At 41.7% G+C, this 12,987-nt stretch overlaps 1 protein-coding gene across 3 annotated transcripts in view; it reads left to right on the top strand.

Moving 5' to 3' along the window:
- The first annotated feature begins 1,215 nt into the window (after positions 1-1,215).
- The window catches only part of ROCK1 (Rho associated coiled-coil containing protein kinase 1), a 96,343-nt gene continuing 84,571 nt past the window's right edge, over positions 1,216-12,987 (top strand). For all 3 annotated transcript variants that reach the window (XR_008448399.1, XM_009565146.2, XM_054057532.1), the window contains exon 1: positions 1,216-1,349. Coding sequence is in view for 2 of the 3 variants with exons in the window: in XM_009565146.2 (XP_009563441.2) it covers positions 1,257-1,349 (93 nt within the window). In the remaining variant the exon portion in view is untranslated. The remainder of the gene's footprint in view (positions 1,350-12,987) is intronic.

Below are 12,987 nucleotides of genomic sequence, written 5' to 3' on the forward strand. Positions count from 1 at the left end.
GGCGGGGAGAGGAGCAGCAGCGCGCGCCCCCTGCGACCGTTGAGTCGGCGGGGAGCGCGCGCCCCGTACGAGCATGGCGCGGCGGGCGCGCGTCATGACCCCCCGCCCCCTCGCCGTTTCACGCCGCGCATGCGTCCTTCGCGCCTCCGTCCCGGCCGCCTTCTCTCCCCCCCCACCGAGGTGTTCAAACAGGAAGGCGGACATGTTGGTGCCTCTCGCAGGTTCCCTCGCAGCCGGACCTTGCGCTCTGCCCTCCCCTTGAGCCGCCCCCTCCCGCCGCTGCGGCCTCGGGCCGGTCCCGAAGCGCGTTCCGGGCTGCCGGGTCCCGAGCGGGGGACAGGGAAGGGAGAGCGGCACCGGCAGCGGCGGGAGGCAGCAAGGAGGAGAGAGGAAGAAAGGAAGAAAGGAAGATGCTGCGGCCGTCGCTCGGCCGGTGAAGCCGCTTTCAGCCCGTATCCTTCTCCCAGAGGAGCCGCAGCCGCTCCCCCCGGAGCCCTTTTGCAGAGCCTCAGCCTCTACCCCAGGATCCTTCGCCCGGCAGAAGCGCAGCCACTCCCCCGGGGATCCCTCTTCCAGAGCAGCCGCTCCCCTGGATCCCTCTTGCAGCCGGAGTTCAGCCTCTCCTCCTGGGATCCCTTTTCCAGAGCTGCAGCCGCTCCCCCAGGATCCCTCACCCTCTGCCCATGGAAGCACCAACCCCACTTCATTGAGACACGAGTTTCCTACCGTTTATTTTTTTTCCCTCTTTCATTTTTTGGTGTGCCTGCAGACCAGGTGGTTGTTTTTTATTTTTTTTATTTTCTGTTGGGTTCTTGCTTTTTTCTCTCCCGATTTCCCCTTCGGAACCTGTCGCCGACCCGCTCCGTGCGGGGCGAGGAGGAGGAACCGCTACTCTGGCTCCCAGGGCGGCTTCCCTGGCCGGGAAAATGAGGTTGCTGAGACGCTGTGGCCCGAGCCGAGGAGGGAGGGAGAGCAAACCTGCAGCTGCGGCGCTGTGAGAGCCCGGGAGGTGCCTGCGAGGAGCAGGGGGAGAAGCAGCAGCCTCTGTCCCCGCGGGGGCAGCGCGGGGGGAGCCTCGGCCGCCTGGGATCGCAGGGATTTTGCAGGAAGCGCTCCCCAACCCAGTGCGGGCTCTGCGGTTGCCCTTTTGTGCTCGCTCGTTCCCGTCTGTTTGGGCTTCCCCCCCGCCCCAGCCCATTATTTTTAACCTTGCTTTGCTCTGGAATAAGGGAAACTCTCTTGAATCTCCTGGAAACATGTCGACGGGAGAAAGTTTTGAGTCTCGGTTTGAAAAAATTGACGTGACTTTAAAGGACCCCAAATCCGAAGTGAACGTGGACTGTTTGCTGGTGAGTAGGGAGCCCGGTCCCATCTCCCGAATTCCTTACCCTGTGGGACCGAATCTTGCACTCCCGGCTGAGTCACCCGGCGCTCGGCTCCGCGCTGGCGTTTGTTTACTCAGTGCTGTGAGCGAGGAGAGCCCGCCCGGTCCTGCCCGGGCTCGGCAGCATCGCTCCCTGCCTGCGCCGGCTGTCAGAGGGGCCAATTCCTCAGTGCTAGCCCCGGCTCTGAATAGCTCTGATGAGCCGATGCCCTCTTCAGCAGCTTGGGGGCTTTTAAGAGTGGGGTTCTCTATGCTGTGGTTAGGCGCTGCAGCACTCACTTCAGCCTATTTAGTGAAGAGGTTTGCAGATCATAAAATCAAAGGATGGTTTGGGTTGGAAGAGACCTTAAAGATCATCCAGTTCCAACCCCCCTGCCATGGGCAGGGCCACCTCCCACCAGACCAGGATGCTCAAAGCCCCATCCAGCCTGGCCTTGGACACCTCCAGGGATGAGGCATCCACAGCTTCCCTGGGCAACCTGTGCCAGTGGCTCCCCGCCCTCATTGTGAAGAATTTCTTCCTAATGTCTGATCTAAATCTTCCCCCTTCCAGTTTAAAGTCATTCCCCCTCATCGTATCACTCTGTGCCCTTGTAAAAAGTCCCTCCTCTGCTTTCCTGAAGCCCCTTCAGGTACTGGAAGGCTGCTCTGAGGTCTCCCCAGCCTTCTCCTCTCTCCCAGCCTGTCCTCATAGCAGAGGTACTCCAGCTCTCTGATCATCTTCGTGGTCTTTCTCTGGGACCGTTCCAAGAATTCCATGTCCTTCTTACGTTGGGGATTGACATGTAAAACACAAGTCTAAGATTAATATGCCTGTACTGGTGGGGAAGGGGCCGTGGCAGGGGCTTAAATGCATTTTCAAGTAATTGGTGTGCCAGTAATCAGCCTGGGATAGAGGGCTGCTTGCTTGTTTCCCTACTTGATCGTACCTGGCGGTTCAATGGATCTCTCCAGTGCTGTCAGTGTTACAATCGCGTCGTAAGAAAGCAAACCATAACACTTCCTGACGCCAACCCAACGTCATTTGGTAGTTGCTTGATAAAACGGTTGATATTTTAGTTCTGATTATAAAAGGTACCCCAACAAAGCATATGCCAAACGCAGCCAATTTGTTTGGGGTGTAGCAGGGTGCTTAGATATGCCTAGAAATGCTCTTAAAATAGCAGCAAATTGTAATCTGTGCTTTCATGCTGAAGTAGAGAATTTCTTTTCTTTGTGGCAGGAGATAAAAGTTCTTTAGTGTAATTGTTTTCTGTTGTCAGAGAAGAACACAAGTAAATTGAATTTGTTCGTAGTATGAACTCTGACATTTGGGTTTGGGGGGAAAGGGAGGTGTGGGGGTGGAGATAGCTCTTAATAGTCATTCTTCATCTTCTGCATGGCTCTTAAGAAGAAGGTTCACTTGAGCATAAGGTGGTGGAGAGGTGAAAAGAATCTAATGAAAGAATCTGTAAGAGTTCATGATATTGTGTACCTGTTTAGCTTATTACTGATTTGTGAGCTTCTGAAACATTGACAGGTCGCAGCTACATCCCTGGGTAAAAGCTGAGCCCTGTAGATGTTGCTGCCACAAGGGAAAATAACACTGTGTCTTCCAGCTAACTTGCTTCTTTTGATTTAGTTTATGCATTTTGTCATCTTGGAACCACTCCTAATAAGAAGAGCTCTGATGCTTAGGATATACTGTGTCAGTTTTGATAACTCAAGACTGCTGTCAAATCTGACGCTTTTACACTTAGCTTCTGTTGCTAGATGTCAAGAGTATAGATCCAAGTGGGAGCTCAGACTTTCCATTAACCATGACTCAGTTTGCCGGTACATGCTTTAATGCTGGCCATACTGTAGGAACCTTCTTACAGTGATACTTGAGGAGGTTATATGTTTTCCTTCACCTTTTAATCAGTTTAAAGATTTGTCTCTTGTCAGTTATTTTGACTGCGATTTGGAGCTAAGCTGTAGTCAGTTTGGGAATGAACTTGTTGGGATGCTTCCCGTTATATGCAGTTTTAGAACGTGTTTGCATTTTGGATCTTAAAAGTGCCCTTTAAAGTGACAGGTTGTTAGAAGTCTTATGGTTTTTTTGGGCAGACCTGGGTGTATTCTTTTAAAGGCAGTTTCTTCTGCTATGTGCATATATTATGTTGGAGGGTTTTTTGTTAGTTTTGGTTTTTGTTTTTGGGTTTTTAGTTACAACTAGTTTCAGATGCTGTTCTTCTAAGCTACCGTTAATTAAAAAAGAAAGTGTTGTTTCTGAAGTAATCAACTGGCAGTTTAACTTTTTATGTTTGGTCACTGTTATCAATCTATCTGCTGGCTGGACTTGACTTTGTTTCACATATCTCACTCTGAGTTGGTTCCTGGGCTCTTTTCTGTATCATTTAAATATCCTAACTCTTTTATCTAAAGAGTTTAAATATTTTATACCAGTTCTTAGTGTGATGGTTCACACTGCAAGCATGATTCTTTCCTCGAGGTACTCTTACGTATCAAATCCTTTGTAATTTATATGGATGTGTTTTTAAGGAAGAGATGCTTAGGAGTATGTCTAATTGATCTGTACTTAAAATATCTTCTAAGATGAATGACCCATTCCTCTCCCTTCAGGCCCTGGTTAAAGAGGGAGACTAGTCAGGCTCTAGGCCAGAAACACTTAAATAATGTTTTCATGATCAGACTACATTTTAAAAAGTCATTTTTTTTATAAAACCTTCACATCTAAAAACCTTTTTTGCTTTGATTGATGTTGTGAATTGATGTTATTTATAGCTAGTTTTGCTGTTCTTTAATGAAGATGTGAACTAACTCTGTATCGGAGTGGTAATATATAAATAACTGATGCACAGATGCTTTAAATTCGGGATCTGATATTCTATGCACGTTTAAAGTACTGGAGTTCCTTTAGATTTGGGAAACACGTTTTATTTGGTTGTGTGAAGAGAAGTCTCAGCCATGCCCCTGGCTTCTCTTGGGATTAATTAATCCTCTCTAGCTTTACATTACTTTGCTTTTATTCTTGCTTTTCTTTCTCATCAGTTTGTAGGCCTTGTAGTCTAAAAGGCATGGAATAACCTTTGTAAACGTCGTAAGGTTCTGTATGATTCTAAATTTATGAGAAGTAGTACAATCAACGGTAAGGAAAGAAGTTAGGGGGAAGGGCTGATACAAAGGAAGGCGTGTTACCATTTCAGGAAGGTGTGGGAGAAGAGTGCTGACAACAGAGCAGGCGGAAAAGTTACACTGAGGACTATATAATTTTGGTTTACATGCTGCAGGAAGGAAATTCTTGGAGCTGAGGTGCAGGAGAGAGATGTTTATTTTTCCTGTTTTCTCTAATGCAAGTATAATAAAATTAGACTAAGAAAATGGACTAAGTTGCAAATGTCTATAAAGTTGTTTGTTTCTTTGGTGCTTCCATGCATTTGATTTAGTACTAGCCTGGGAAATCATAAATGGGCTGTCTTTATTGGTGAACTATGAGAATGACAAAGCCTAAGTTCTGCATTTAGAATGTGCCATGGCATCATGTACTGCTTTTTATTCCTTCATAATATTGGGTACTGGGAATCCTACATTTCTAAAAAGATCTAATAACGCTATGAAGGCTGTGGTAGTTAGATCGTCACACTCTAGGGTGTGCAGTGGTCAGATACTGGTGAATACCATAGGTGTGCTAAGTAGAGCCAAAGGCAATGTAAGTAACTGGCTATTAACTTGAGCTTAGTGTCTCATTAGTGATATTAAGCACTGGAAAGTAGTATTCAATGAGGAACAGTTTTGGAATAAAAACAGATTTGTCATTCCTCTGTGTTTCTTACTAAATCCTTGAGGTTTATGAGGTTCCAATTTTTGGAGAGTGTGGAAAGAGGAGTGTAACAGGTGAATGGATGGGGGACATCTTGACCTGAAGCTGCCTATGCTTTTGATTCAAAAATAATTAGTAATTTTTTGTGAAAATACTCTTCAGTGTTCTCTCCGCTCTGATAACAACTTACAAAGAGTCTTTTTGTATTTTATGTGGATGCTTGAGTAACTCAATTGTTCAAGAACTTAGTAAATTACTTGAGTAGTTGATTTTTGAAACTTCAGACTTTTGATGGCCTTTGTTTTCAAAGATGTGAAATGTTTTACTTGTTCAGCAGCTTGGCTTCAAATTAACTGACAACAGTAAACACCACATATGACAAACCTGTTTTATCTAGTCTCAAGACTAGGTTTTTTTTGGTTTGTTGCACTAAAAATACACAGGTACAGTGCGTGATTCACCTGTTTTCCCCAGGTCTGTTTCATGTTCATCTGTCATGCATTGGAAAAGCACGAGATGATCTCATCATCTTTGGGATTGAGTTCTAAATCTGTATTGTCACCAGGCCCTTTTTTACCCCCTTTGTGCTTAACTTGTTGTAAAGCACTTCTGAAGATGTTATAGTTAGGGATTTGATAAATAAATAAAATAAATAAAGAGTAAAGAATATAATTTTAAGTAGCTTTACCTCAGGAGTTCCTGTCTATAAAAATAACGGTCAAAAATTGTCGTCACTGAAACCACAATAACTGTGCTGTTGGAATCTGAATGATAATATGCTAGAGAAACTTGGTATCTGAGAAGATTACTTATTTGCTAATGAAGCTCGTGCATAGAAAAGGTAGAGCCTGAACATTTGCAGATTGTCGTCTTCAGAATGCTGTAAGTTGTCTAGAGTTAGTTCAAAGTAAGGAGAAATGTTGTGATTGACCTGAATCTCCTTGGACTCAGTTCTATCATTCTTTTGAACCAAGTACAAGGTCATGTGCTTTGGGTTGGGGCAATCGCCAGTGTCATTACAGACCAAGTATTGAATGGATTGAGAGCGGGCCTACAGAGAAGGACTTGAGTATCTTCGGAGACAATATCTGAATATCTCTCTCTTCTGACAGAGAAGGACTTTTTACTAGGGCCTGTAGTGACAGGCCAAGGGACAATGGTTTTAAATTGAAAGAGGGTAGATGTAGGTTGGACATGAGGAGTTTTTTTTGCTATGAAGGTGATGAGACACTGTAACAGGTTGCCCAGAGAAGTTTGAATGCTCCACCCCTGTAGGTGTTCAAGGTCAGGTTGGATGGGGCTTTGAGCAACCTGGTCAATGAAAGATGCCCTTGCCTGTGGCCACAGGGATTGGAACTATATTATCTTTGGAGGTCCCTTCCAACCCAAATGATTCTGTGGTTAGATCTAAAATGAGACTTCTCAGTGACCTGAAAATACAATTCTGTGTCTTCCAGGTGACCGTATCCAAGCTTTATATGCAAAAATATAATTGCAGATTAGTATTACCTGTTCATCACTAAGAATTATGAAGTATATAGGTTGATGAAACATTTAATGTGCTATGTTAATCAAAGGTAAAATGCAACTGTAAGGTGGCATTGGCAATGCGGTGACTTGGTGGACTCTCAGGTTGCATCTCTTGGAAGACTTTTAATATTATGTAAGCCTTTAGAAAGTTAAAAGTAGAGATGGTGGTACTGTCAAAATATTAGTATTTGATTCACAGTGTGTGGTAGGTTTTATACAGGAATAACAGTTCACTTAGCCAATTCTACTGCTCATAAAACTAGAGGCTGTAGGAACATAGTTATTTTTCCTATAAAAAGTTTTAATCAAGAGCAGTGATAGAAAGTTGATGTTAAGACGTGTTTCAGCAAGAGGAATTAAAAAAACCCCAACCAAAACCCTGTAGTAGATAATAAATGCTCTTATCAAGTAAAAATATTTGTAAACAATGGCCTTGTCCGTGGCAACCGTGGAATGTTTTAGTTTTCTGATGGTGGTGGGAAGGAAGTGGGAAACACCTGGAATTTGTTTGTTGGGCAAATTGAAAATCAACCTGTTTGTCTGTAGATATTTGACTTTGAGGACAACGATGGTTTCAGGAGCCACTTATGGAGAACTTAATAAATATTTAGAAGCTCTGTGAGCGGATGATATTGGTAGCCTCACAATTACTGTTAGCAAAATTCCCTAGGATGTACTTTAATACATCCTAGGGATGTATTATTTAATACATAAAAATAAAAAGCTTTTGTAGCTCTCTTACCAAGGAATATTGAAAAGTTTGTCTCCTTACAGGATGTTTATCTTGAATTTGAGAGGTCCCAAAACATTTAGTTAAAAACTTTATTTTTTTTTTGGTGGATGCTGCTTGATGTTATTTATTGAAACTCATTTGTCATAAAGAAATGGCAGTTAGGAGATACTGAAAAACTGAACTTCCTTCTTTGAGAACAAAGTTAGAGAATGGTTGAAAACTATTCTGTCTTTGCCTTAATTTGTCCAGTCATTCAAGAAGCAATAAAGCCAGGATGATGAGACAGTATTGGTAAAACTGTTATGCAGACAACACCCATTCATAGCTCATTTAAAAGAAATGCAAATAATGCCATCTTTTAGCTTTCTCAGTAGTCTGCCAAAATAAACACCCTGATTAACAGTCGTTGAGGAAGGGCTGAAACTTGATGTTTGTGAAGAAGAAAATGTTTTGGAGCACTTTTTGTGTCCATAGTGGTTTTCTCTGCTGAGATGATTGGATCTCCTGTAGTGTAATCTCTAGTCAGGTTTCTTCTTGGGCTTTTCAGTATTGATGGATATCCAAACGACATCAGCAGGGTATAATGTGCTGTGGTGCATCTTTAGTTACAGCAGTCTAGAGACTGTCTAGACAAGCAGCGGTTGCTTGGTGTGGTCAGCTACCCGTGTTGCTAGGGAGAACCGGCACAGGGTCAGTACCAGCTTCTGACTGGAGCACAGGTCAAAGTCTATTCTGATCCTCAAAATCTTGTGAAGGTTTGGCTTTAACTAACTGAAAGATTGCCACTCCCTGTCAATATTTATACAATACAGACTGTCAGGGGGACAGTACTAATTTAAATCCAACTGCTGATTTCTTTTTTGCAGCTTTCCATGTTAAATTTCTTATGTGCATTCCTGTTTCTGTTTCTTTTATAGAGTTGAGAATTCTGTGGAAGTTTTCTTGGTTATTTTTTTTCAGTTGCATGGTCTGAGATCGTGCAAAGACCTGATGCTTGGAAAGCTCTGTAGAAAATACTACACAGACTTAGGCTTTCTTTAGACTGTAGGTTGGAACTACCTAAATGTATTTCTAGCTTGTGTGTATGTGAGCTACAGAACTTATAATTGGTCTGAATATGTACTTGTTTTTTTTCATACACGAGTCACAATATTCACTTTAAAAAATACCGCTCAGAGATCTTTGAATTCTAATAGTTATGAAAATACTGAGTAATTATACCTTTATCTTTTTTCTCTTAAAACCTACATAATATTCAGATAGTGCGGTGTTATATTCAGGTGTATTAAATCCTAAGGAGTATATTCAGAGGAAAACTGACACTTCTTGATAAAGTCTATTGATGTTAGATATCCACATGTAAATGCATTAATAGAAGATGACTGTTTTCCTGTGTAGTCTCTGAGTGCTATGAAAATATTGTTTCTATGGAGGCTGGATTTCTTTTTTAGCAAATAAAAGATGGCCAAAAAAAATGCCCTGACTACACAAAACTAGCTATGTCATCTGGAATGCACTTTCCAAAGAAGAGGCCAGAAGTGTCTTCTGACATCTGGAGATTTCAATTAGGAAATTTGCCCTTTTTGTGGTTGGGCAAGTTATATTTTTCAGAAGGCAGTTAGTAGGACTCGTATTATAGTTATAATGGTTATTTCAAATGGGAAAATGTGAATAAAGGATGGTCAGAGCATTCATCTCATCCTGACCACTGACAGATGGTACTGTGCTTACTGTTACAAGAAAATGGAGATCTTGAGATAAAACCAGCTTATTTATGTTATGTTCATATTTTAGGTAGAAGCTTCTAAAGAAAAGTCAAGTTTTTTCTTCTCTTTAAATAAGGTAGTTTGGAAGATGATTTGGGAGTCTGCTGCCTTAATATATAATACCATGTGCACAGTGAAAATAGTATTTCGTTGAGTACAAGTGTTCATCATATCACAGAATGATTGAGGCTGGAAGGGACCTCTGGATGTCATCTTGTCTACCCCCCATGCTCTGGCAAGGCCCTTAGAGCAGTTTGCCCAGGATGGCTTTTGGATATTTCAGAGAAGGTAGACTCCCCAGCCTTTTTGGGCTACCCATAGTTTTCACTTCTCAGCAGTACATTTGCTTGGTTGATGCTTCATAGTGGAGAATAACATTCAACGAAACTAAGCAGAAGTTGCCTGTACTCATTTTGCATTTATTTGCAGAGTTTGCTAAGTGTTTTAGCCTTCTTAACTTGATCAGGAAACCTTTTTGTAGCTCAAATAATTTTCTTCTGAAAGGCATCTGCCACAGAAGACCATAAGTAACTTTCTGCATGGAGGCAGTTGAAGATCTGTAGATCTGAAGTGTAAGGGTTTGTCTCTGAGTGAAAAGTTGCTGTGAATTGGTAAACTCATTAAATGTAATTTGTGACTGCAGTTGAAACGTATTAGACATAGAATTTTTCTGTTGGAGGGAAAGAGTTAAATATGCCTTCCTTTGTCCAGTTTAAACTCTCCTGGTGCCACTTCAGTTTTTCATGATTCTGAACCTTAGTAGCATTGTGTTTTCTATAACTGTGTGTACTTCACTCTCCTTCTGACAAGCAGTGAGGGAGGCTGGGTAGGACTTGGGAATATGGAAGACTTCAATACTGACAGGACAGGAAGCTGTTCCTGGGGAACAGCAGGAGAGGAAAAGAGAGGAAAGACTGACTGTGGTAGAAGCTGGAGTGCAAGCCGTCAGTACAACAGGCACCATCTTCCTAGAGTGTGGATGACAGTCCAGCATGTTACTTCCACCACTGAGCTCTGTGAGCCCCTTTGACCACAAGTATGGAGTGACTTTATGTTAGGTACTTAGGAGAGGAGAAAGCCTTTCCAGCCAGGAGCTGGATAGAGTAGGAGCATGTGCGGAAGAACCTTTAGGAAGGAGTGAGACTGAAGGTAGGACAATGAGTTTGTGCTGGTTATACTTGCACCGTGCCTTTTTGCAGATGCCAGGTTAAGCAGAACGATACCAGACACAACATGACACTGTAGTTGAAAAAACTAGGTAATACCGGTGCTTTACAACTTTGCATTGATATTATACACTGCTGTCTTACGGAGGTGGAATTACAGAATTTCCTCATGAGCCCTTTTATGTTATAAAGTCTTTTATGCCAATATATTATTATAATAATCTCCTCCTATAAAGTAGCTCAATTGTAGGTGTGCAAAGAATCCTGTATTAAGCTGAGAGAATTTATTCTCCCCTTGTGAAGAGGAAAGGTTCTTCTGCAACTTCCATCTACCAAACAGTTTGTTTATTGCTCTAATACATCTTCTGTGAGCTGCTGTCCTCCTCCTTAAACTGTATTTACTACTAAATTCACTGGCAAACGAACTATTGCCAACATACCAATGATATGGTTTATGGTGGTCTTGGAACCATTCAAACCTGCTGTTAGATGCTATATATCCTCTTTTGTAGGAATATAAGGCCAAAAATGATGCCAGCCAAATGTTGGGCTTATTAGAACTTCGAAGTTTTTGCTTTACTCACGTTAGCAATGATTGTCACGACTTTTGAAACGGGCTATTGTCACCAGCACTAGCAGAGCAAAGATGGTGACAGAAATAACAAAATGCCTTGTAAGGGCTGTGGAGTAAAACCTGAACTGTTGATGTGTTGTGTTTTTTGGGGGTTGGTTTTCTGGTTGATTTGGGTTTTTTATAAAGTACACAGAATTAGGGATATGATTTAGTAGTGGACAGGTACGGTAGGACTTGATGGTCTCAAAGGTCTTTTCCAAACTAGTGGTTCTGTGATTCTATGAATTTGGAATTGGAGATGTCATTAAGAAGCTAGGCACTCTCTGTGGAGAATAGATGAGCATACTTCCTGGAAGAGCTTTTTTGCGTCCATTTCCAACCTTTCTTGTACCCCACAAACTACTTTGTGCATATGGTTTTTGGATGTAGCGTGACCTTGAAAAGTTTAGCTCGTAAAATCAGGCGGTTGGAGAAATCTTCAGAACTAGTCACACTGCAGTTCGGAAACAAGCTGTGTAGGCTCTTGCTAGGAAGACCATATTCAGGAGAATTCTGAGTTCTTTTTCTAAAGAATAGAGTTGTAACATAAAGGTCTGGAATCAGGTAACTTGCACACTGGGAGCTGTTCACTGTCTCCACTTGGCAGATTGGATTGGAGTAAGGAAAGGACTAAAAGTCTCTCTTACTTCTAATTCTGATGAGTGTTAGCTCAGGGAAGTCTTTGAAGCTTTCTCCTGTTATTTATTTTCTGTCCTGAAATGCCTCCAAGCTCTCATAAAAAACCTTTTTATAGTTTTTGATGAAATTTATACATAATACTATTTTCATCAGTAGTTTGGACTTGAGAGGTAATCAAAGATGCTGTTTAAAGGAAAAAATGGAGTGTTTCTGTGCCCTGTTATGCTTTCTTCTTCTACTACTTAATAAATGAAATATCAACAAATAGGAAGCATCAGTGTGGTATCAAACTGTTGTGTTGTCCTTTGGTACTTCTGAATATTCATTACTGCAGAGCACGGAACATTTTTTGCGTATGAGGTGGTGGTAAAGTGCAAGAATGAAAACAAAAAAAAAAAAAGCTCTTTGTGTAGAAGGGAGTCTTGTCTGTCCGTAAGATATAAATATGAATATGAGGTTTGGAAAGCAGGCACAGAAATTAGGAAGGTGATAATTAAAGATGATTTTGGGATTGGAATTGTTTGTTTGGCTTGTGGTGGCTTAAGTCAGGGCTTCCTGATTTCTTCAGGCGTTTTCGTGAGAGTGTTGTGAATTTCTGTTTCCTGCATCTAGAATAAGGAAGTGCTGTCCTCCTGCCCCCCCTTCTTTGCGGGTTTGATGGTGTGGAGGCAAGCTACTGTTGCTACTCTTTTTTAAGAGTCAGGGAAATTTCACTGGTAGTAACGTGATGTATTTGAAAAACAGACATCAGGCTTCAAGCATACATGTGGCAAATTCAGTGACCAAAAAAATCTCTGTAAGAAGACTTTTTAAACTAAGGTTTTTTTCCATTGCTTTCAGATTCTCAAGTATTTTGAGCTACAGTTTTATTTTCTTTATTTACAGATGTTCCCACAGAGAAATAGGGGAACCTAATTTATCTGAACATAAATTTAGGACTGCAAAATACTGTGTTTAAGTATAGAAAATTAGTTTGCGTATTAGTGCATACTAGTATGTGATCTTAAAAATTCCTTTGCTTTCAATATAGTAAGTAAATTTTTACAGTGCCGTGACTTTTAGCATGAAAACTTTAACGTTCATGATGTTCATTGGTCTCTATCTTTGCATAGGCTATGTGGTAGAGGTTTTATTTTCTACGGAGAAAATTAGAGACAAGAAGAGCTTAATGAATTTTGATGCTTTTTAAGGAGAATTTCAGTACTGCTTGACTGTTTGAACTCTGATGTACATATATATGAAGCTCTTAAAATGAAGATGTAAGTATTTTAATCTGCAGTTAAACTTATAAGCTACAGCATTCAGTGCTCTGCAGATAATGTGCAGTAGTGTAACATGAGGCTGTTCCTGTTTG

Source organism: Cuculus canorus, chromosome 2 (genome assembly GCF_017976375.1).
Source record: "Cuculus canorus isolate bCucCan1 chromosome 2, bCucCan1.pri, whole genome shotgun sequence".
NCBI lineage: Eukaryota > Metazoa > Chordata > Aves > Cuculiformes > Cuculidae > Cuculus > Cuculus canorus.